Source organism: Nerophis ophidion, linkage group LG04 (genome assembly GCF_033978795.1).
Source record: "Nerophis ophidion isolate RoL-2023_Sa linkage group LG04, RoL_Noph_v1.0, whole genome shotgun sequence".
In the NCBI taxonomy this organism is placed as follows: Eukaryota; Metazoa; Chordata; class Actinopteri; order Syngnathiformes; family Syngnathidae; genus Nerophis; species Nerophis ophidion.
In genome coordinates, this window is record NC_084614.1 from 28,689,503 (window position 1) to 28,716,399 (window position 26,897).

At 38.1% G+C, this 26,897-nt stretch overlaps 1 protein-coding gene across 9 annotated transcripts in view; it reads left to right on the forward strand.

Annotated features, from left to right (window-relative positions):
- The window catches only part of LOC133551265 (unconventional myosin-XVIIIa-like), a 206,025-nt gene that overhangs the window by 17,597 nt on the left and 161,531 nt on the right, over positions 1-26,897 (forward strand). Inside the window, exons 1-2 of one of the 9 annotated variants that reach the window (XM_061897787.1) lie at positions 18,703-18,836; positions 20,123-20,339. The exons of 4 other annotated variants lie outside the window; for them this stretch is intronic. In XM_061897787.1, coding sequence (XP_061753771.1) covers positions 20,303-20,339 — 37 coding nt within the window. In that variant the 5' untranslated portion in view covers positions 18,703-18,836; positions 20,123-20,302. Of the gene's footprint in view, positions 1-18,702; positions 18,837-20,122; positions 20,340-26,897 lie in introns of those variants that run through there. 4 more of the 9 variants (XM_061897788.1, XM_061897789.1, XM_061897791.1 and 1 more) reach the window with 4 other exon arrangements.

Below are 26,897 nucleotides of genomic sequence, written 5' to 3' on the forward strand. Positions count from 1 at the left end.
ATACATAAAAATGACCAAAACAAAATGAAGAAATGAATTGCAAAGACGGAGGTGGAGAGTGCAGAGCCAAGTTGATGCCACCTTTGTATTTTGTGTTCTTTCTTGAATTCAGCAGATTGTAGTTTAGTTTCTTATCTTCTTTCCATGGTGGATTATTTTCCTCCTGTACACAGACTAAATCACCAACAGGTGGGATTCTGTGTTTGGGCACTCAGTTTAACGCAATGATACAGTCAAAAGGTATAGTTTATTCAGAAATGTTTCCCCGTACATTAACATATGATAGTATATCAAAACCGGGGCAATATTTTGACCAAAAAATTGTCTAAGATTAAATCATATTAGCATACAAAAACAGACATACACTATATTGCCAAACGTATTTAGCCACCTGCTTTTACGAACTTGATGTGCCATCCCATGGAATTGTCCAAAATGTTTTGGTATCCTGGAGAATTAAAAGTTCATTTCACTAGAACTAAGGGGCCAAGCCCAACTCCTGAAAATCAAACCCACACCATAATTCCTCCTCCACCAAATTTCACACTCGGCACAATGCAGTCAAAAATGCAGCATTCTCCTTGCAACCCCCAAACCCAGACTGGTCCATCAGATTGCCAGATGGAAAAGCGTAACTCATCAGTTCAGAGAAGGCGTCTCCACTGCTGTAGAGTCCAGTGGCAACGTGCTTTACACCACTGCATCTGACGCTTTGCATTGGACTTGGTGATGAATGGCTTAGATATAGCTGCTCGTTCATGGAAACCTTTACCATGAAGTTCTCTGCGTACTGTACGTGGGCTAATTGGAAGATCAGATGAAGTTTGGAGCTCTGTAGCAACTGACATGCAGTCACAGGGAGAACATGCAAACTCCACACAGAAAGATCCCGAGCCCGGGATTGAATTCAGGACCTTTATATTGTGAGGCATACAGCCTTATTCTATAATTTAATAGATACATTTTTGTTTTCAAAATACAACACAAAATATGCTTCGGTATTGAGCAAAGGCTGTGAATACTTATGTACCTGTGTTTTTTATTTCTATTTATTTTTTTTAATACATTTGCACAAAAAAAAAAAAAACTTTTAACATAGTAGAATTTTACGGACAAAATCTAGCGTATTAAAATTTGGAATAAGTGCTGTATAATAACAAAATGTTGAAAAAGAGAAGCGCTGTGGACACTTTCCGAATGCACTGTAGATGGCCTAAAAACTTACTCTAAGAATTTGCTTGAAAAATAACAACTGAATCGATTTACATAATACATACAAATCGTTATTCAGATATGAATAATTTTTTTGAGCATTCCGACAGTACTGTACATTAAAACCAGTATATTTCAACCACCTATACTTTCTTAACAATATTTGCCTCTCAATCTGCATGCATTCAGTAGACTCGAGACATTTTTTATTCATCATCGAAGGTTGTTTACACACCATGTACTAAAAGAAAGTACAGGCAATTTAATGACAAAATATGATCCTTTACACTTTTTAAGGTTTTCGCCCTGCGATGAGCTGGCGACTTGTCCAGGTTGTACCCCACCTTCTGCCCGAGTGCAGCTGAGATAACCCCCAGCACCACCTGCGGCCCCAAAAAGGACACGCTGTAAAAAAATTAATGGATGGATAGAAAGCTGTAGTACTATTGTAGATTTGATGTACAGCAAACACTTACACACACCCTGTTCATTCCACAATGGATTGTATAACATATTGTATACTATGAGTACAACTAAATATAAACCAAGTAATCAACTGTTCTGTTTCCCATTTCCTGTTATTTGAGAATATTTCACATGGTTGTTTTGCATGTTATTTTTAATCTACTGCTTACTTCTATTGATCAAGGCTTGCATTGATGAATATTTCCATGTGGGAGATCGAACTGTTAAAGACATGGCTATGTGCCTTTGTGCTCGTATTCACTGGAGAGTGTGTGTTTTTGAAAGAACGTGTTCTGGTGTATTTACACCCCATCCCCCGGCCCCCCTTTGACACCAAACAATGGAGTAGACAACGGCCCAAGCGCCGCTACAGTCCCGTGCCATATGGTCGTGTAAGACTTGACTGGCAGCCCATTCAATTCTTTTCATGTGGATTATCATGTGCGCCGAGAAGAGGCGTGTCAAATCTAACTCTTTATCAGTTGCTACACCTATATTTGATTCTTTTACAGTGTCCGACCGTGGCATGTATTTACATAAGTAGTAATACACGCTCAGAAAAATAATATTATACCCTTGTTAGTGCACGAAAAACATATGGAACGTCCTAATGTATATAGCTTGTGTTATAATTTAGTACTATGTCGTTACCCAACAGACAGTATAGCACCCAATAGTATTTATTGGTTGACATTTCCTCATGTAGAGGTGTCTTCAGGACAATGTTATGCCATAAAGGACAGACTGCGAATTTGAAAATGACACCAATCACAATCCAAGCTGGTGTTTATGGTTAGATCATTGAAAATGCTGCGCATCATTTACTCCTCACACACCTTCTTGATGACCATCAGTATACGGGTCATTTAGGAAAGCTGAAAAAAATGTACGGCTGAGTCTGACCTAGAAGCAGCAGCGGCAGCAGCAGCAGCACTATTTATAGGTGGATATTATAATGTGATCTTGCTTCTGGATCTAGAGCTGTGTGACATAGATACCACACATGCTGCAAAAATATGGCTTGGTGTTTTCCAGAACCAAGCCTTACACCAGGAGTCTTAAACCTTTTCTCTTTTGAAAGCTGCTTTTACAAAATACAATTGCAGAGAGCTACTAATTTTTGTAACTTTTGTTTCAATAATCTGTTTCAACCCAAACGAAAGGGATACACTTGTTTTGCCAGAAAATTAACATGTTGGTACCCACAACTCACATTGTATATTGAAAAATCAACAACAAAAAATGTTGTTCATCAGCATCTTGTATATCAGTACGCAGTAGTTCAGTTTTTTTTTTATTACCACAAGAGCCATTTTGACAAAAAGAAAGGCTTTTGTGTTTTATTCATATAAATGGTAACATTTAAATTATACTTTGATTAGTAAGGTGGCAAATTATGATGCGTTCAGTTTATCGCAGCGCCAAGTAGACAATCTGAAAATTCCCGTCATATCAATTCCTAGATATGGTCGTAATTATTTTAAGTACACTGCGCATAATAAACGCAACATTATTAATATTGCTACTACGGATAATTTTATCAACAACTCCTTAAAACAGCCCACTACCTATAATATGGGCTTTCTAAACATCAGATCTTTGTCTCCCAAAACGTTATTAGTCAATGAGGTCATTAGAGACAACAACCTTAACGTCATCGGTCTTAGCGAAACCTGGCTTAAACCAGACGACTTTTTTGCGATAAATGAGGCATCCCCTCCTAACTATACGAATGCGCATATTGCCCGTCACCTCAAAAGGGGAGGGGGTGTCGCACTAATATACAACGAAAACTTTAACTTTAGTCCTAACTTAAATAATAAATATAAATCGTTTGAGGTGCTTTCTATGAAGTCTGCCACACCTCTGCTTCTGCGCCTGGCCGTTATCTACCGCCCCCCAGGGCCCTATTCGGACTTTATTAGTGAATTCTCAGAGTTTGTTGCTGATCTAGTGACGCACGCCGATAATATAATTATAATGGGGGACTTTAATATCCATATGAATACCCCATTGGACCCACCGTGCGTGGCGCTCCAGACTATAATTGATAGCTGTGGTCTTACACAAATAATAAATGAACCGACGCATCGCAGCGGTAATACGATAGACCTAGTGCTTGTCGGAGGTATCACCGTCTCCAAAGTTATGATACTCCCGTATACTAAAGTAATGTCCGATCATTACCTTATAAAATTCGAAGTTCAGACTCATGTTCGGCAAGCTAATAATAATAATAACTGCTATAGCAGCCGCAACATTAATGCTGCCACAACGACGACTCTTGCGGACCTACTGCCCTCGGTAATGGCACCGTTCCCAAAGTATGTGGGCTCTATTGATAACCTCACTAACAACTTTAACAACGCCCTGCGCGAAACCATTGATAGTATAGCACCGCTGAAGTTAAAAAAGGCTCCAAAAAGGCGTACGCCATGGTTTACTGAAGAAACTAGAGCTCAGAAATTATTATGTAGAAAGCTGGAACGCAAATGGCGCACGACTAAACTTGAGGTGCACCATCAAGCATGGAGTGATAGTTTAATAACTTATAAACGCATGCTTACCTTAGCTAAAACTAATTATTACTCAAATCTCATCCGCATTAATAAAAACGATCCAAAATTTTTGTTTAGTACAGTAGCATCGCTAACCCAACAAGGGACTCCTTCCAGTAGCTCCACCCATTCGGCAGATGACTTTATGAAGTTCTTTAATAAGAAAATTGATCTTATTAGAAAGGAGATCAAAGACAATGCGTCCCAGCTACAACGGGGTTATAGTAACACAGATATGATTGTATATACGGCGGATACTGCAAATATCCAAAATAGTTTATCTCGTTTTGATGAAATAACATTAGAAGGATTGTTACAACGTGTAAATGGAATAAAACAAACAACATGTTTACTTGACCCACTTCCTGGGAAACTTATCAAGGAGCTTTTTGTATTATTAGGTCCATCAGTGCTAAATATTATAAACTTATCACTTTCCTCGGGCACTGTTCCCGTTGCATTCAAAAAAGCGGTTATTCATCCTCTCCTTAAAAGACCTAACCTCGATCCTGACCTCATGGTAAACTACCGACCGGTGTCTCACCTTCCCTTTATTTCGAAAATCCTCGAAAAAATTGTTGCAGAGCAGCTAAATGAGCACTTAGCGTTTAACAATCTATGTGAAACCTTTCAATCCGGTTTCAGGGCAAATCACTCGACTGAGACAGCCCTCGCAAAACTGACCAATGATCTATTGCTAACGATGGACTCTGATGCGTCATCTATGTTGCTGCTCCTCGATCTTAGCGCTGCTTTCGATACCGTCGATCATAATATTTTATTAGAGCGTATCAAAATACGAATTGGTAAGTCAGACTCAGCCCTGTCATGGTTTAACTCTTATCTTACTGATAGGATGCAGTGCGTCTCCTATAACAGTGTGACCTCGGACTATGTTAAGGTAACGTGTGGAGTTCCCCAGGGTTCGGTCCTTGGCCCTGTACTCTTCAGCATCTACATGCTGCCGCTAGGTGACGTCATACGCAAATACGGTATTAGCTTTCACTGTTATGCTGATGACACCCAACTTTACATGCCCCTAAAGCTGACCAACACGCCGGACTGTAGTCAGTTGGAAGCGTGTCTTAATGAAATTAAACAATGGATGTCCGCTAACTTTTTGCAACTTAATGCCAAAAAAACGGAAATGCTGATTATCGGTCCTGCTAGACACCGACCTCTATTTAATAATACAACTTTAACATTTGACAACCAAATAATAAAACAAGGTGACTCTGTAAAAAATCTGGGTATTATCTTCGACCCAACTCTCTCCTTTGAGTCACACATTAAAAGCGTTACTAAAACGGCCTTCTTTCATCTCCGTAATATCGCTAAAATTCGCTCCATTTTGTCCACTAAAGACGCCGAGATCATTATCCATGCGTTTGTTACGTCTCGTCTCGATTACTGTAACGTATTATTTTCGGGTCTCCCCATGTCTAGCATTAAAAGATTACAGTTGGTACAAAATGCGGCTGCTAGACTTTTGACAAGAACAAGAAAATTTGATCATATTACGCCTGTACTGGCTCACCTGCACTGGCTTCCTGTGCATTTAAGATGTGACTTTAAGGTTTTACTACTTACGTATAAAATACTACACGGTCTAGCTCCAGCCTATCTTGCCGATTGTATTGTACCGTATGTCCCGGCAAGAAATCTGCGTTCAAAAGACTCCGGCTTATTAGTGATTCCTAGAGCTCAAAAAAAGTCTGCGGGCTATAGAGCGTTTTCCGTTCGGGCTCCAGTACTCTGGAATGCCCTCCCGGTAACAGTTCGAGATGCTACCTCAGTAGAAGCATTTAAGTCTCATCTTAAAACTCATCTGTATACTCTAGCCTTTAAATAGACCTCCTTTTTAGACCAGTTGATCTGCCGCTTCTTTTCTTTCTCCTATGTCCCCCCCTCCCTTGTGGAGGGGGTCCGGTCCGATGACCATGGATGAAGTACTGACTGTCCAGAGTCGAGACCCAGGATGGACCGCTCGTCGGGACCCAGGATGGACCGCTCGCCTGTATCGGTTGGGGACATCTCTACGCTGCTGATCCGCTTGAGATGGTTTCCTGTGGACGGGACTCTCACTGCTGTCTTGGAGCCACTATGGATTGAACTTTCACAGTATCATGTTAGACCCGCTCGACATCCATTGGTTTCGGTCCCCTAGAGGGGGGGGGGTTGCCCACATCTGAGGTCCTCTCCAAGGTTTCTCATAGTCAGCATTGTCACTGGCGTCCCACTGAATGTGAATTCTCCCTGCCCACTGGGTGTGAGTTTTCCTTGCCCTTTTGTGGGTTCTTCCGAGGATGTTGTAGTCGTAATGATTTGTGCAGTCCTTGGAGACATTTGTGATTTGGGGCTATATAAATAAACATTGATTGATTGATTGATTGATACATTAGGGCTGCAACTAACGACTATTTTGATAGTCGTCTAAGTCAGTGTTTTTCAACCTTTTTGAGCCAAGGCACATTTTCTTCATTGAAGAAATCCCGAAGCACACCACTAGCAGAAAACATTAAAAAATGAAACTCAGCAGCCGATATTGATAGTAGCAAGTTGTTTTTGCAATTGTTGGATATAAATTCAAACCATAACCATCATGCATCAACAAAGCTCTTGTCTCAAAGTAGGTGCACTGTCACAACAACACGCCATGACTTATTTTTGAGTTTTTTGCTGTTTTCCTGTGTGTAGTGTTTTGGTTCTTGTCTTGCGTTCCTATTTTGTTGTTGATTGTCATGTCATGTACGGATCTACTTTGTGGACGCCGTCTGCTGCTCCACAAGCTGTAAGCCTTTGCTGTCGTCCAGCATTTTGTTTTTGTTTACTTTGCAGCCAGTTCAGTTTTAGTTGGGTTTTGCATAGCCATCGCTACGTTTCAATGCCTTTTCTTAGCGGCGCACGCCTTTCGTTTATTTTTGGTTTAAGCGTTGGACACCTTTTTACCTGCACGCTGCCTCCTGCTCTTGTCTGCACATTGTGATCACGACAACAAACCATGTTCCACACATCCACAAAGCAATTAGCTACCTGCTGCCACCTACTGATATGGAAGAGTATACACGGTTACTCTGCCGCGCTCTAGACAGCACAGACACTCAACAATGGTACTTTATTTCCAGATTCTAAATACTGGTTTGCAAAAATTATTTTTCACCCAATTAGGTGAAATTACATAATCTCCCACGGCACACCAGGCTGTATCTCACAGTACACTCGCGTGCCGCGGCACAGTGATTGACAAACAATGATCTAAGTCATCGACTTTCTTAACTATTAGTCGACTAATCCCATTCTAGAACGTACACATTCAGTGGCTCTGATTCAGCCATTGATATTTTTAGGCATGTGTATACGAACAAAAAAGATGACCAATTAATTGATAAATATTTATCTATTCTTTAACTATGCTGCTCATTCGGCTATTACATTTTTTTTTGTCTATTTAAAAGCAGTCTTTTGTGATGTGTTCATAAAGCTGCACACTGGTACATTATTGATTATTTATTAACTCCTGGCATTTTCAGCAATCTAAAAAACTTAATGTATAGAATTGTATCATTGATTAATTCTTAACATTTTAGCTATCTTATAAATTATATGTTTAATGTTTTGATATTGGTGCATTGGTGCCTTTATATTTCGTGTGTCGTGCGTGTGTGTGCGATTAACTTTTGTTGTAGTGCCCCTTTTAAATGTTCCCGTATCACAGATGTGGTGTCATAAAATCAATATCTGCATTGCAAAATGAGCAAGGTATTCATGTTTTAGCAAAAATAAGAGGATATGTTCCCACACTTTACATATTTTCACCGGCAGTGTTATCCGAGTGGCTGCGCTGACTTACATCCCCTTGCAAAAACATTAGCGATGACGTCCCAACTATTGACAAATGAATTTGTTCGCGACAATTTTTATAGATGATATCATTGCGGTGGTAGAGGGGTTAGTGCGTCTGCCTCACAATACGAAGGTCCTGAGTAGTCTGGGGTTCAATCCCGGGCTCGGGATCTTTCCGTGTGGAGTTTGCATGTCCTCCCCGTGAATGCGTGGGTTCCCTCCGGGTACTCCGGCTTCCTCCCACTTCCAAAGACATGCACCTGGGGATAGGTTGATTGGCAACACTAAATTGGCCTTAGTGTGTGAATGTTAGTGTGAATGTTATCTGTCTATCTGTGTTGGCCCTGCGATGAGGGGGCGACTTGTCCAGGGTGTACACAGCCTTCCGCCCGATTGTAGCGGAGATAGGTTTTTCTGGCTGTGTGCTTTGGGTCATTGTCATGTTGGAAGATCCAGCCACGACTCATCTTCAATGATCTGACTGAGGGAAGGGGGTTTTTGGCCAAAATTTCACAATACATGGCTGCAGTCATCATTTCCTTATTACAGTACAGTCGTCCTGTCCCATGAGCAGAAAAACACCCCCAAAGCATGATGCTACCAGCCCCTTGCTTCACAGTAGGGATGGTGTTCTTGGGATGGTACGCATCATTCTTCTTCCTCCAAACACGCATAGTGGAATTATGACCAAAAAGGTAAATTTTGGTCTTATCTGTCCACAAAATTTCTCCCATGACTCCTCTGGGTCATCCAAATGGTCATTGGCAAATTTAAGACGGGCTTCAACATGTGCTGGTTTAAGCAGGGGAACCTTCCGTGCCATGCATGATTCCAAACCATGACGTCTTAGTGTATTACCAACAGTGACCATGGAAACAGTGGTCCCAGCTCTTTTCGGGTCTTTGACCAAGTCCTGCAGTGTAGTCCTGGGCTGATTCCTCACATTTCTTAGCATTATTGAGACCCCACCAGGTGATATCTTGCATGGGGCTCCACTCCGATTGAGATTGACCGTCATGTTTAGCTTCTTCCATTTTCTAATGATTGCTCCAACAGTGGACCTTTTTTCACCAAGTTGCTTTGCATTTTCATCGTTGCCTTTTCCATCCTTGTGGAGTTGTACAATTTTGTCTCTGGTGTCTTTGGACAGCTCTTTGCTCTTAGCCATGCTGAATGTTTGGGTCTTACTGATTGTATGGCGTGGACAAGTGTCTTTATGCAGCTAACGACCTCACAAATGTGCATCTGATTCAGGATAATACAGTGGAGTGGAGGAGGACTTTTAAAGGCTGACTAACAGGTCTTTGAGGGTCAGAATAGTAGCTGATAGACAGGTGTTCAAATACTTATTTTCAGCTGTATCACATGAATAAATTGTTAAAAAAATCATTGATTGTCATTTCTGGATTTTTCTTTTTAAGTTATCTCTCATACAGTGGACATGCACCTACCGTGAAAATTTCAGACCCCTCCATGATTTATAAGTGGGAGAACTTGCAAAATAGCAGGGTGTTCAAATACTTATTTTCTTGATTGTATGATACAATACAATCGGCAAGATAGGCTGTAGCTAAACCGTGTAGTATTTTTTACGTAAGTAGTAAAACTTTAAAGTCACATCCTAAGTGCACAGGAAGCCAGTGCATGTGAGCCAGTATAGGCGTAATATGATCAAACTTTCCTGTTCTTGTCGAAAGTCTAGCAGCCGCATTTTGTACCAACTGTAATCTTTTAATGCTAGACATGGGGAGACCCGAAAATAATACGTTACAGTAATCGAGACGAGACGTAACAAACGCTTGGATAATGATCTCAGCGTCGCTAGTGGACAAAATGGAGCGAATTTTAGCGATATTAGGGAGATGAAAGAAGGCCGTTTTAGTAACGCTTTTAATGTGTGACTCAAAGGAGAGAGTTGGGTCAAAGATAACACCCAGATTCTTTCCCGAGTCCCTGTTGTCTACAGAAGCTAGCCAGCCACTTATTAAGCAAGACAAATGTGCTATATCTCTCATCATTGCCTCTCATCATTGCAATATCGTGGCCACTGATCTACTTAGCCCCAGGCAGCATGATTATATTGCATTAAACAAGTGTAAAGGTGACTATGTGGGGGTGTTTCATGTACAGTATGGGCCACTCTTAATGTTAAAAAACACATTTAGAAGGTTGTTAATTGCTTTTTACGCTCTGGCTATGAATATATTTGATTTATAATGATTAATTCCTTCTTTGTGGACATTTGAACCAATTAACAGAAATAAACAAGGGTTTGCTGTATAAAACTAATTATAAAAATAACGGATATTGTTACTTGGCACTATCTTGCTAGAATGTGAATTGTTAGCATGATAGCATTGTAACCAATCTTGTAGTTGTAAAACAAAAACAAATCATGGCTGTTTTAAGATGATGGAAAAAACTTGAAAAATACTTCAAAATTGAGGAGATTTCTGCTTAGTTCTAGTCTTTGTAAATTGTTTATATTATTTAGGCTAGAACATTTGTGGAACATGACACATTTTTCCTGTAACTTTGCTATAAGGAATTTCTCTAAATTTGGAATGAATTGATTTCCACTTCAAGTGGGATAAAGCATATTCGATTCAAATTCCAAAATTTTGAAATAAATGGAATTAAAAATCTAAATTCTTAGTTTTACGAGTTTTACAAAATGATGAACACAATACAATTTATTTGGGTCATTTTCCAAATGGGCAGCACAATTAACAACCACACATGCACCGACATAACTCTTGTCCAATAAGGAATGGGAAGTACCAGAAACGGTTCTTCTTCTTTGTGCTTTGTTAGCACCATATGCTTAAACAAGGTCTTTGCTGGTTTCAACAAGTCACATTTAAGACTTTTTAAGACCATAATTAATATAATTTAAGACCATTATACATCCTTTTAGACAGAAAAATACAAAAATATAAAGGAAAATCAGAGGGTCAGAATGAATTGTAAGTGTGAGAATTAATTTACTGCTCTTTCACAGTCAAACTAACTAAATACACCAGAAGTTTCACTGTTGTAAACTAATTGGAAAAAATATTAGCAAACATCATTACAGCCATTTTTTCAGATTTGCCATAAAGGTGCAGTGTTTGCATATAACGCCAACCAGAATGTCAGCAATGGTAGAGTAAAGCACAACAATATATTGTCTGTGAAAGGAGTTGTTAGCATCCGTGCTAAAGCTAAATAGTTAACCTTTGCAGTGCTTTTGCGGCTGTCAATTCAGGAAACAGATAAAAACATCTACAGTACTACTACTCTATCTGCACTAAAACAGAGAGTGCAGACAGAAGGAATGTCTAAAAAGAAAGAAGGCGATTACGACTGGCAAGCCTCAAACACAATTTGGATGTGATTAATGTGACATTAATAATAATGCGACGTTCACATTTGCCCAGCTCATTTTGTATCTAGCATGTATGACTACTGTCCATGTTTACCTGTTTTTGTGACTTTTTTGAAAACATATTGCTAATAAACAAGGACTACTTTTTGTTTCAGCATGACATGATGACATTCTCAAATCTTCCATGCTTTGCTCATCCAACCATAAACACTAAACAGACAACATTTATAGCGTTTAATGTCAGTTTCTGTATAAACTTGAAGAAAAGATTAGGCACAAGAAGCTGACCTGAAATTATTGAAATAAATGATATAAATAATTGAAGAAAATTGTTTTTTTTAATAGTTTTAATGCTGTGAATACACTACTACAGCAGTTAAATTAATGTGTTTACTTTATATAATAGTAGGATTTCACTACTATCCATCCATCCATTTATACCGCTTGTCTCTTTTTTTGGGGTGGCGGGGGGTGCTGGAGCCTATCTTAGCTGCTACTAAACATTGCTTATTGATCTCCTTCAGCAATTGGCGCCATTTTACCCACCAAACACTTCTTTGGGTGGGTTAAGTTTATCCTTGTTTTTTTTTGTGTGTGTTTGTGGCGTTTCAGCGTCTTTTGACACGGACTACTTCCGGATTTTTGACTTTAACATTATCTTTCAATTTACTGAAAGATAATGTTTACAAACGTTTCCCTCTTCAATGGCTCCACATCCATGTCCTAAACACTTGATATGTTTCCGTCCACCGACTTCAAACATGCATTGAAGTGATGGTTGTGGAACCACAAATGGTTGAACTTGCACTTACCCATCCTATGCAAGTAATTGGGCTTTGCTTTAAGCGCTTTCGTTAAGTTTTATCTGCTGCTAGCAATACCAACACACCGCTGCACATGCAGGTCACACTAGCTCAGTGGTTCTCAAACTTTTTTTGACATCCCCCACTTTGGACAAAGGGGAGTTTTCAAGCCCCACCTGCCCCCATCGCCCTAACAGATCGCTAATGCCAAGTTTAACATTTTCAAATTTATTGAACATCAAGTAACATCAAGTTGTATACATTCCAACTCAATAACATAAAATAAAATCGAGTTCAATAATAAATAAAATAACTGTGCAGCTGTGGTATAACTTGCATCAAGTTCAATAATAAATAAAATAACTTGCATCAAGTTCAATAATAAATAAAACAAAAGTGTTATTACTTGCATCAATTTCAATAATAAATCAAATAAAAATGTTATAACTTGCATCAAGTTCAATAATAGATCAAATAACTTGCATCAAGTTCAATAATAAATCAAATAACTTGCATCAAGTTCAATAATAAATCAAATAACTTGCATCAAGTTCAATAATAAATAAATTAAAAGTGCCACTTTTTTGTGTTTTGATAAAATTTACCGCGCTCACAACGTCTGTTAACACCTCATTGAGTTCGGGGCTGAGCTGCCTTGATGCGAGTGCTTCCCGGTGAATGACGCAGTGTGTCCAATGCGCATTTGGCGCAACCCTCTTTATTAGAGCCTGCTGCCCTTTCTTGACCCTGCCATGGTCTGTGCGCCATCGGAGCAAAAGCCCACACAGTTTTCCCATTTAAGGTCGTGTTCTTTGAGGAAACTGTCCTTTATCTTGAACAGCTCATCAGCAGTGGCTCAATTTTTTATGTATTTGCAAAACAGTAAATCCTCGCAGAGTGACTTGCCATTCACAAAGCGGACGTATGTGATGAACAGGCAGTCTTTATTGCTGTCAGTAGCTTCGTCCACTTGTAAAGCAAAACAACTTTATTTTAATTTGTCTACGACAGGGGTCGGCAACCTTTACCACTCAAAGAGCCATTTCGACCCGTTTCACAAGTGAAAGAAAACAATGGGAGCCACAAAACTCTTTTGAAATTTAAAATGAAATAACACTGTCTAATCCCCCTCTGATCCCCACAATTTCCCCCTCTGTCTTCCTTTTTTTCTCTTTCTATCCCTTGCTGTTCCAGCCTGGCTGCACAAAATGATAATATAAATAAATTTAATAAAGTCAAATTTAAATAAGGCAACAAGAGAAGTATCCTACACTTCTCTTCTGTAAAGTAAATGTGAACAGCTGATATGGGCATCTACATCAACTATATGATTTGCCTGAGAAGCTGGACAGGACAAAAAAATTAAAATATAAAATAAAATAAAAAAATTAAAAATGAAATAACACTGCATATAAAGTTTTGTTTTTGCTTTGTGCTATGTGTAAACAAACTATGATGGGTTACGTTTATGAAATCAATGAACGAGTGCAGAAAAAATTAAATAAAATTTCTGCATGCAACAAAACGTTTTCAATTGCAGCGGGGAGAATCAGCTGCTCAGCAAATGTGTGTGCTTTTTTGCATTGAGCAATTCTGTATGCAACTCTATATGAAGCCAATTCATCCATTTTGTGTAATTGTGGTCCACACATTGGCCTGCTACCCATCCGCGCGAAAGATTGTTCCGTTTAGCCCCGCCCCCATTAGTTACTGTTGCGTCTGTCAAACTTTCGCTCCTACCTAGAAATGTAAAGCCTATAGGAAAAATAAGTAATTTACATTAATTTATATATCGGATATCACAGACAGAATCACAAAGTGATTTACAGTTTGTATAGAAAATGGGGTTGTAAAAAAAATATCTAAGAATTAAAAAAAAAAAAAAAAAAAAAAGTTAAAGTGAAATTTCCTCCCGTTCCTTGCGCCCCACCTGTCATGTCTCTATTCCCCACCAGTGGGGCGCGCCCCACACTTTGAGAAACACTGCACTAGCTGGTGCATGATTTATTCTGACCAGGCAACGCAGGGAGGATACTTTAGTTCCGTTTTGTAGTTCTGTTAGTGCAGGACATCAGCTTCCTTGTTAACTATTCTGTCATAGTTACAGAGATGTACGAGCTGTATTTTGTATATTATTTTTTGGTGCATATGACCACCCATTCAGGATATCCAATCATTGTTAATATTGTTCAAAATCCAAAGCTTTGGTGCCGTTTTTTTATTGAGATGTTTATTTTTCTTCTGTAAAAGCACATTTGGTCATTGTTCAAACGTAGCCACTTGACACCATTAAATGTTGACCTTTGTGTTCAGTTAACGGCAAACTAACATCTACAAACGAATACATTTCATCATATAGGCGGAGTTAACTGGGTCAAAATCAGTTTATATGGTTTATGAGTCTTTAATCATTGCTCTACACTAAGCATGTGTCGACAAACAGCTTACACCGTGTTGTGTCCCACTAAATGACTCGGAGGATTTGCAAAATGGTGGACACCATGTGGTTCTGTGCTAATACAGTATGTGAAGATCCCAAGATTTTAAAATGAAATCAATAAAAATGGAACACATGAAAATAGAGTAACACAATGCATAGTGCAATGAAAAAAGTAATTACACATTGCACTTAATAAATATGGCATTTCCCTCATAAAGTGACAGTTGCAGTGATGATGACAATGTTAAGAAGAAAATTCCATGCTCAGTCAAGTTTTCTATTCTGTATTATAACTACAATCCAATGCACCAGTGTAGCAATTTCCTCCTCCTGGCACCTTCCCTGAGCACTGAAACAATTTATCTTTTTATCTGCAGCCATTTATTTTGACTGGACATGCAGTAAAACTTACGATCCTGGTCTCTTAAGTCTTTACTATCTTGACTGGATAAATGAGGTGCTAAATCTTGGCTATATTAAATACAGTGCAACTATAAAGCATGCCCAGGGTAGGTCTGCATCTGTGTGACACATTTGATTATAGCTCCCTCTTGTGGTCTTATGGACTTGTTTTTTGAATTGCTTACACATTGAGTTAATGAGATATAGGACATCATACAGTGGTGTGCCATCAGGGCCAACTAGGCCTTCTCTGATGGCCTAACATAACCGGAAATCAATGATCATGATTAAAATAGAAGTAATTTTTTTATTTACTTTCCCTAAATATCTAAAAGTATTCATATTCTCTTTGTGTCATAATATGCTCCTTCCAGCGCTGTTGTTTTTAGTTTATAGAGTTTTTATCCAGCTCTGCGATGAGGTGCCAACTTGTCCATAGTGTACGCAGCCTTCCGCCTGAATGCAGCTGAGATAAGCTCCAGCGACGCAGAAAAAGGATAAAATGTAGAAAATGGATGGATGGATGGAGTTTTTATCCAATCAGAATTCAGCTAGCTTATTTTGTCATGCTGTATCAAATCTGCTGAAAGCCTTCAGAATCAACAATGCTGGTGTCTATGCACTGTAAGTGAAGGGGACATACAGTGGTAGACAGTTGTGATAGCCAATCAGATCACGAGTTGCTGTCAGTAGGGCCTTCTAGTTGGCCAAAGGCAAATATATAGGGATGTTATGAGCAAGGTAACGCAAGAAGCCCATTACCCAGCATGCCACAGTAGTGCTGAGTATGTGCAGTAGCCACGTTTAGCCAGCAGCGGGTTGTTTGTGATGAGCACCTTGTCGAGTAAATTTTAAGAACTCCGCCAACACGCCTCGTCTGCATCTTTTATGATTAGACAAGACAACACATACAGTATATTTGCAAGGCCATTTTCAAGAAGGATATTTAAAGAGAAACTACATCTTGTGAGACGATGTCAACCAACCCTGGAAGCTCGAATGGTTTCTGCAGATTGTGAGTTCAGATATATTATTTATTTTTTCACGTTCAATATGTTTTTTGCAATTTTAATTTTGACAGTACCACATAAGATATGTTTTAATTGCTGATGCGGGTTATTGATTTTTAAATGCGCCACAAAATAACCCGTTATGTACACTGTCGGTGGTGATTCAATGCCCAGTACTGCGTAAATGTGTTTCTGTATAGTGTTTATCCAGAAATGGTCATGTGGGGACATACATTATGGTATTTTGTGAGGTAATCATTGAAGTCGGACATCACTGAAGGCCAAGGTGGGAAAAGCACAGCCCGCCACTGACATCATATGCAAGTTTTCACATATAACTAGTTTTAATGGAGTTTATGCATAAAGCAACAAGTTTTATTTGAGGTGTCCAAACTTACTGAAAAGTCAAAGTATGCAGGAGTCATTTGGATTTTTTTAAAATGTACAACTCTGACATTATAAATATTTAAAAACAAAACATTGTGTCAGCTTTGTGCATTTTTATGTTGTTGTATTTCCAAAAATGTTGTTGCAGGCCATCCTGTAAGAATAGAATGCTAATTATATCATTATGATTGTGAGAATTAACAACAGTATTAATGTTCAGCTATACTTTAACTGTTTTTATTATGGTTATTTTAATTTTTAAAACTGAATTAATTTATTATTTGATACTATTATGTTGTTTATTTTAATTTTTACATTAACCACTTAGTTTGTATTTTAATGATATTTAATTTTTATTTGCCAGGCTTCTAATGTTTTTGATCAGGGCTGTGCAATCGTTTTCCACAAAGGGCCAAGTATGCAGGACCAACTTTGATGTTTTTGTTAATTTTGTGGAAAAATAAAAAAAACAGACATTACATATATTCAAAGACACAATGTCAGCTTTGTGTTGTAAGTTACAAATTATATACTATATCAAAACTTAAGCTTTTTCCTCATTATATACAGTAATGCCTTTTTTTTTAATAGGTTGGTAGCACCACCTGTAAGAATAGAATGATATTGATAATAATGATAATAATAATATCACAGTTGTGACTGCATAACCTAGTGCAGTGATTGTCAAACCCTGCTATGTGTACCACAAGTGACTAATGGTATGCGGGCTCCAACTAGTGGTATGCCAAATACTCACTTCATTAAAGTATTTAGTTTTATTTTCCTTTATTTAAACACAGTTTTACTGTTTAAACTGCATAATGTTACGGTGGCCACAAATATTAAATATACTGGTAAATAAAACCACTACATTGTTTTAATGAACATTTACGCGTACTATGCTACTGTATTTTAATGTTGGTCTATATGATGGTACTTGGAGAGGAACGTTTTTTCTGAGGTGAAAAAACTTTGAGAACCACTGACTTGGTGGGTCAAAAGTGATGCCTGTAGCAAAATATTAATGTTTAATTATCCATTTGTTATTATTGTAATTTTCCCAATTGATTTATTTATTAGTTAATAGTATTATTTAATGTTTTTTTTTGTATTTCTTAATTAACTACTTTGTTTATGTTTTCATTTTGCGAGCTTCTAAAATATTGGATCAGGCATATCCAAACTTCCCACCAAGGGCCGCTTACTGAAAAGTATGCAGAGACCATTTTGATATTTTAATATTTTTTAATTTTGGGGGGAAAAAAAGGTAAAAACTTTACATTATATGTATTCAAGACACAACATTGTGTCGGCTTTGTGTTATGAGTGACTAAGTATATTATAATTGATCATTAGTATCACAATTTTAATAATTTTTCTTACATTTTTACTCATGTTTTTTGTTTCCAACAGTTTGTTGCAGGCTCCTCTTGTAGGAATAGAATGATATTAATAATACAGTTGTGTAACAACAAAAAAATATTGTGTCAAAAATTCTGCCTGTAAAAACTAATTTGACTGTGTTTATTATTGCCGTTGTCTTTTTTCAAATTATTTTATAGTTAATAGTATTATCTTGTTTGTTTTATCTTTTTTTAATTAACTACTTTGTTTATATTTTATTTTTTATTTTTATTTTTTATTTCAAGAGCTCCAAATATTTTAGATGGTGGTGTCCTAACTTTTTCCACACAGGGCCAGGTATGCAGGGCCACTGTGATATGTTTTAATTTTGTAAAATCAATTGCTAAAAACCAATATTATGTATATTTAAAGACAAAACATTTTGTCCGGTTTGGTTTATCTGTGACCAAATTTATTATTATTGATATTTAGTATCAAATTTGCTGCATTTTTCCCACGAAGGTCCATTTTTTTCTCTTTTTTTAAATTGTAGTTTACATTTTTTTTTCTGCTTTAGATGTTTGCTGCTCACACCTACATTTAAAATTGTTTTGCGTTCTTTATCAAATTTTTGGATCACACAAACGCGGGTTATGATTGAAGTAGCAATAATTTGGAACTCTTAGTAAGTGAATGAGAGAGACCCCCACTTTGATTGCACGTCACCCAAGCAAGAGTGTGGCAATAGTTGATGCAAAGCCTATTTATAGTCTGTCTGTGTTTCAGCAGCTGTCCTATCTCACTTCTCACATTACTCCTATACCCCCATCCCCTTAACCCCCCCCAACCCCCAAGCTCCAGCCTTGCACCACTTTGACCCCACCCTCCAGGATGCCCCTCACTCGCAAAGTGTGAGCCCATTCCAAACCTGACTCTCATACCCAACCCTGGCCCTGCTTCAGTGACGGAGCAAAGATTGGAAGGTTAACCCGGCCTAGAGAGAAGGTAATGGACTCGGGTCTCCGGTGGATTGTGTGCGCTGAGTGGGATTCGCTGGTGTATGGGTGCATGTGTTCTGCTTTGCGGTTCCATTTGGGCCCTGATGGCAACTCAGAATTGCCTCCTTTTGCTGCTCAAACTATTTTTAGGTGCAGACAGATGAAAGCTGGGTGAAACGTCTCGCTGTAAAACTCTTCTAATACTTTTTGCAATGGAAAAAAACCCAGAATGTGTGTTCGACAATGTAGTCAAATTAGAATATTGCTTGTCCCGTAGGCCTACTTGTTTAGTTTAAGTCCCACTTAGTTGTCATTGTGTTCTACGTTGACACAGCATTCTTTAGTCTCAAAAAATAGTTTTTTAAAGCAGGGGATATTCAACTAAATTGTTTTGGGGGCCACGTTTCCAGAAAGCTAAGGAGTGGTGACGGACTTGTCCTTTCACTAATAGTCTTATTTTGTATATTCCGTAGAACCAGACTCATGTACAGCAGACCTTTGATCTTTTCATTTTGTTCTATTTATCTTGTCAGAGTTACAGGAGCGTTCTGATGTTTTTAAGGACCTTTAGCAATTAAGCCAGTAAAAGCTAATATTTATGACAGCACTCTGGTGTTTTTAGGGAACTTCTACAAAAAACGCGAGCCTCTTATTAAACTGAACTGGCTGGTAACCAGTTGAATAGCCCAAATGATGAAAAAGAGAGGACGAAAAAAAAAAACTTGAGGAACACTACTAGCATAACTACAAAGGTTGAACAAATGACTATTGACTGCATCTGAAATACAGTAAACAAGCTACAGCAACACTTTAGTTACTTAAATCACATTACGAAAAACAATTGTAACAGCCAAAGAGGAGAAGACATAAAGGGATTCCTTGAGGAACGCCTCAGTTACGTAAATCACAAGTTTGGACCCCAGTGTTCTCTGTTTGCTAACAAGGTTAAAATGTCAATGCAAGGATCTGCCAATGTGTTTACAGCGGTTCGAGTTCCTCCATACAACAGGAGCACTCCCGTGTTTTTAGGAATCTGCTTTCTCCCAAGTTTTGGACCCCGGGCAGCTAATTGAATAGCCCTGCTTTAAAGGTGTTATTTTTGTCTTTAAAGGCTTGTATATTTTTATTAACAGTCAGAACTGGACTGCTCTTTCCTACTTGCGTGTACAAAATGGTGTATGAGTTTGTAGAGAATTGAATGAGGCAAATAGTGATTTGTACTCTTAATCAGTGCCGCTTTTGTCCTGGAGTAATCCTCTCATCTTGTTTTCTCATCATGTCTTCTGTCCTCAGTGCTGCCCTGTTTGGTGTATGAGCAGTTGTGTGCAGAATTCCAGTTCATAACACCCCCAACCGCTCACGTCACCACGGCACACTTCATATCCTCCTCTGTTTTTCTGTTTGTCAGCATTGCATACATTTGTTCTCCTCTCCGCCACCACCAGTTTGTTACATGACTTCTGGCCCATCGCCATGGCGTACAAATCACGCTTTTCATTTTGGGAGCAAAAGGAAAGTGTATTTCTTTTTGTGCTTTTGCCTCTACAGTAGTACCTCAATTTACAACTTTAATTGGTTCTGTGATGAAGCTCTTAAAGAGGAACTGCATCTTTATTTTGGAATTTTGCCTACTGTTTACAATCAATATGAAAGACATGACGGATGGATTTTTGAAAATGTATTCTAAATATTTAATAAACATAAAAGACAGCTTACAAAGGTTCCAATGGGAGGTCCTAGATTCCACCCCTAAAATCCGATAAGCAACCATTCAAAAAACGCCAACAACACTGCATCTTCATTTTGTGACTTGAATATTAACCAAGTATTAGTGATGTAATTTTAAGCGCTAACGGTAACAAACTATTTTTAGCGGTGACGTGATCACTAACGTGTGTCCCTATGTTTATATCACCGGAGGGACACAGTGCTCCTTGGAAGTTTATTATAGATCATAAATCATGCATCAAATCTGGAAAGAAGATGACTGAGGCTATAATTTGAAAAGTTGGGTCTTTTGACAGACATTTAGGACCCGGAACTGTTAAGATAGACACAAAGCAGGGCAGCATGGCATAGTGGGTAGAGCGCCCGTGTCAGAAACCTGAGGGTTGCAGGTTCGCTCCCTGTCTCTTACCATCCAAATCGCTGCCGTTGTGTCCTTGGGCAGGATACTTCACCCTTTCCCCCGGTGCTGCACACACTAGTAAATGAATGATGAATGATAGACGGTGGTCGGAGGGGCCGTGGTCGCAAACTGGCAGTTACGCTTCCGTCAGTCTACCCCAGGGCAGCTATGGCTACGAAAGTAGCTTGTCACCACCAGGTGTGCATGAATGATGGATTCTCACTTCTCTGTGAAGCGCTTTAAGTGTCTAGAAAAGCGCTATGTAAATGTAATCCATTATTACTATTAAAAAGAGCTTGGTCCCCACCCCGTTTTTGAGAGGATTATTAGACATTTTTCATCTAAATGGGAGTATTTGAACATCCCAGCAGTCAGCATCCTAATGACAGCAGACGTTGTACAGTGAGGGATGTTTTATTATGTTTGTTGGCTCTCATGAAGTCTGCAGTGAGTATTAATAAGTGATGAAGATAAAAAAAAGCAAATGTAGTGATGTTTTTTCAATTAATGCAAATGATCAAAATACATGAAGATTAAATGTTATCAATGTGCCTGTTACTGCATTACATACATACTTACATCATATATATAAAGCCCTAATGGAGGTGTTTGGATGTTTTTTTAGGAGCGCTATAGGCAGAATTGAACGGCTCCCATAGGCTCCACTGTAAGTGGACTTATGATTTAATATTTAGAATGCATTAAAAAAAATAACATCCATCATCATGTTTCTCATAATCATTGTGAACGATAGACAAAATAAAAAAAAGTGCCTTTCCCCTTTAACTTAAAACTTTTTTATCTTAAATGAACATCTCCCATTAAAATGATAAACAATTTCCCCGCCCCAAAACAGCACAATTTTAACATGTAAAATGACTTTAAAAAATAAAAATAAAAATAAACTATTAGAAAAGGCATGGTAACACTTTAAAATAAGTACACCCCATTAACAAATTAATAAAGCATTAGTAAATTCTTAATTAATGATTTCGAAAGCATATTTCCGCCATGAATTCTCATTAGTATGCTGTTTGTAACCACAGTTAGAAATATAACTATTAGTACTGGTACATGTCTCAATACTGTATCTGTAAGTGCAGTTATAAATGTTGAGAGATTTTTAAAATACTTATTTACTAGAGGTGATTAATCGATATATCAATTTATATTCCTAAGATTCTACTACACCGCTCTGTGCTTGACAAGTTTACCTTCCGAAAAATCGGTATCGATTCAACATAGTTTTAAAAGGCAATCGATCGATTTTTATCAATAGTAGAAAAAAGAAAACATTGAATTTAAGAACGGCAGACTTTATATGAAGTTTAGCACATTTTTAGCTGCCAGTCCACCTCTGCACAATAGAGCATTTTAAGACCCTACTAAAAGGTCATTTATTTTCTCAAACATTTCACAAATAACACATGACATTTTTTTGTGTTTTACCTGAACAGTTTTTTTTGTTGCTATTTTATTATTGTTTATTATATCATTCACTGTTGTATTGTTTTTTTTGCTCTCATTGCCTTTATTGTCTTATGTGCTCTGTGCAGCACTTTGGTCAATGTGATGTGTAAATTAAGCTTGACTTTTAATGTTAAGGACATAAAACTTTACTCAAGTCTGTCAGTCCGTCTGTGACATCATCGCCATCAGTTGGCAAAACACAATTGGCAGATACCTATGGTGGCCGAAAAGGTCGCAACAAACGAGATGATATCATAAAGCCGCAACACAACAACTTTCAGGTACAGCACGATTACAAAAAACACAACAAATACAAACACCAACATAATAATATAAAGCAGCAACACAACTTTAAGAATAAAAAGGATGCAACAGATACAACGGAAGTGAAAGTGGAGCCCTCATGTAATAAGAGTTGCGTGGATTTTCTACTAAAAACAGACGTACATTCAAATACAAAGAAGTCTGTACGCAAGTACAAATTCTGATGTATTAAAAGTGTGTGCATAGGGCTGGGCGATATTGGCTTTTGTTAATATCGCGATATTTTTATGCCATATTGCGATAGACGATATATATTACGATATTTTGCCTTGGCCTTGAATGAACACTTGATGCATATAATCACAGCACTATGATGATTCTTTCTATGTGTCTACATTAAAACATTCTTCTTCATACTGCATTAATATATGCTCATTTTAAACTTTCATGCAGAGAGGGAAATCACAATTCAGTCAATTGACCAAAAGTATATTTATTAAATCCTCTTCATTCTCTCACGGGTGACTTTTTAAAAGAAAGAAAAAACTAATAGTGTTGCTACCTTTTTGTAGTAACACTTCTGCTGCATACTTTGCATATTGCTGTTGTATGCTAAATATCTTCCCACTTGAAGCCAAACCACTGCCAGATGATGGATCCCCTCCTCTTTATTTTGGGCATTTACTGTATTGTTCTTCCTCCATTTGTGATCAGTTTCGCACCATCTCTCTCTTTTATTGTCACAACTCCGCTCCGCTCGACCTGCCTCAGCTAACGTTAGCCATTCTGCTACCTCTCTGGTCGACGAGAGCGTGTGACGCTAGACTCGCGACAGTATGTGACGTATGTAAGAAGGCGGGTTTGTTTTCCATCTCTGTGAGAATGAGAGACGAGGAGGAGTGAGAAACGCCTGTAATGTAATGCACACAGCTAAAAGCAAATCGACCTGCCTCAGCTAACAATAGCCATGCTAACATTAGCTCTCGGCGAGAGCGTATGACGCTAGCCACGTGACAGAATGTGACGTATGTCAGAAGGCGGGCTTGTTTTACGTCTCTGTGAGAAGGAGACAAGAAGGAGTGAGAAACGCCAGTAATGTAATGCATGCAGCTAAAAGCAACTGTGAGAGAACATATATTCGAATATTACGATAGTCATTTTCTATATCGCACAGAGACAAACCTGCGATATATCGTTTATATCGATATATCACCCAGCCCTATGTGTGCATGTACAAATCCAAGCATAATTCTTTGTTACATCGCAATCAACGTGAAATTGATCTCAGGAGTTTGCTTAGCATGGCACGCCCAGACCACGACCATGTTACATCCCCTCTAAATGTGCAAATCATAACAAGCGTAGCCATGTGCTTGAGTGCTGTAAGTTGTGGTTAATCACAAGTCTGTGGGAAGTGCTCGTTTTTTGTTTTTTGTGTTTTATGCGAACGGCAGCAGGTTGAAGTCGTTGAAAATTCTGTGTTTTACTACGTGCACTTCAGATAGGCTGAAATATAAAATAAATGGTCGGACATCAGGAAGAAAGTGAAGAAAAAGATGGATGTACATCGCCAAAGCAAACAAGCCTTTGAAAAGATAGTATCTGAGTCGCTGCAACTGGTTATGCGAGTGTCCCCTTCCACTCCATTTGTGTCCCTCGGCCCTAAGCCCAGCACTCAATGGCAGCGGAAGGAGTTGCCCCGGCGGACGATCATCCATCCGTACATACTTGCCAACCCTCCAGGATTTTCCGGGAGACTCCCGAAATTCAGCGCCTCTCCCGAAAATCTCCCGACATCCAGGCGGAGCTGGAGGCCACGCCCCCTCCAGCTCCATGTGGACCGGAGCCTGTTTTCACGTCCGCTTTCTCACAGCATGTCTGCCCAATGATGTTATAACTGTAGAATGATGGAGGGCGAGTTCTTGGTTTCTTATGTGTGTTTATTGTTAGGCAGTTTCACTAACGTCCTCCCAGCGCGGCAAGAACACACAACAACAGCAGTCCGTTTTCGTCTATCGTAAAGCAGTTCATCTGCCGTAAACAGCATTGATTGATTGATTGAAACTTTTATTAGTAGATTGCACAGTTCAGTACATATTCCGTACAATTGACCACTAAATGGTAACACCCCAATAAGTTTTTCAACTTGTTTAAGTCGGGGTGCCATCTATTGTACAACCATATGGTTAGAAAAACAAGGATGGACAATTCAACCCTTAACTCAACAATGAGTAGATGGGTGTTATGTGTGTGTAAATGTGTAAATAAATGAACACTGAAATTCAAGTATTTCTTTTATGTATATATATATATATATATGTATGTAGGTGTGGGAAAAAAATCACAAGACTACTTCATCTCTACAGAACTGTTTCATGAGGGGTTCCCTCAATCATCAGGAGATGATTGAGGGATGAAGTAGTCTTGTGATTTTTTTCCCACACCTACATATTGCGCTCTACCACGGTATCGAGCACTATTCTCTGGATAATCCAATCAAGACACATATATATATATATATATATATATATATATATATATATATATATATAGCTAGAATTCACTGAAAGTCAAGTATTTCTTCTATATATATATATGAAATACTTGACTTGGTGAATGTAAATATACTCCACCCCTATTAACCACGCCCCCCACTCCCCACATTCTGAAATCGGAGGTCTCAAGGTTGGCAAGTATGCATCCGTATGATATGATATGATTACGCCTAATATAAATATAATTTGTGTAACTTGCAAAATAAATGCATTGGCAAACAAGCGATTTTTGTATCCTTATCTCGATCTTTTTTACATTGTTGAAATCAAATGTTAGCAAAGCCCAAACGAACACCTCTGTGTGTCGCCAAAGTGTATGCAGCCTATAGAAATGTGCGTACAACAGCAATGAAGATGGCAGATGACAGTGCACATTTTCCATGTTAAAATCAGGTTTTTGTACATAATCAAGCTTGTTACATGAGGGCTAAGTGTAGCAGAGGCGAATGGTTGAAAACAGCATAATGAACATAGTATATAAGTGTTATTGAAAAAGTTAAAACAGTTATTTATGACTGAAAAAGTGGTCATACTTCACTTACTTTTCATCCTTGGTTCATTACACCGTTTTCATCCTCAGGAAGTCGCTGAAACATCCGCTGTCACTTCCTTTGTGTCTTTATATTGTGTTTTGGCTTATAGTTGTAGCGTTATGGCTTTATGTTGTGGCGTTTGTAGTTGTGGCTTTTGCAATCGTGCTAGAGCTGAAAGTTATTGTGTTGTGGCTTCGTGCTGTTGTGTTGTGAGTTTTCTCAGCTACTGTAGCTGTTTATTAAAAAGAGTAGTAACAGGTCAAACCACTGCTCATTTAATCTGAAAAGATTTGATTGCGCGTAGTTTCTCAGGTAAACCTACTATTTGTTCAACCTGAAGAGATGTTGGTTTTACTTAATTTTTTGATATTGATAATATATATATTTTATGTTTAAAAACAACATGAAAACTAGCAGGTCAATCCACTGTTAAAATGTTGGTCACTGTACTTTTATTTAAAACATCTTAAAATGTTGAAAAAAGAGCAGAAAATATTTCTTTTTTGTTAATTGAACCTAAACTGGGATAGGCTCCAGCACCCCCCGAGAGGGAAAAGCGATAGAACATGGATGGACGGGTGTTGCACTTTATTCAAATAAAATGTGAATGCGTTGGCCATTAATTAGTGTTTACTTGTTTGTTTGTATCGATAATTCATGTATACCTAATTCCCTTACACGAAATAACTATAATATAGGAAACTTTACATGTAGTGTCCAGTATCCCGTTTTTATTATACGGTCACACTGGTTGATTTTTTTTTGCTAAAAAGTTACTGATTCGATTTTAACTCATTGAATAATTTCGTATGGCATAGTTCTACTGGAAATGAACTAATACTGTCCCTGAATTGTATTGGCAACAGCAAATTAGAATCGACTCTTCGTAAAACTAATCGTTACAACCCTAATATTTACATTCACTTTCTAAATGATTTGACAAACCAATGACAATACCTAAATAGGATGTTTAAATGCTGAATCAATCAATTATACATCTTAAAAATGCAACCATTCAGCTTTTTATAGATGAGCTTTTCTAAAACAATAATGACTTAAATATCCACAACCGTCTATAAACTGCATACTAATAAGTATTAATCTCAAAAATATGCTTT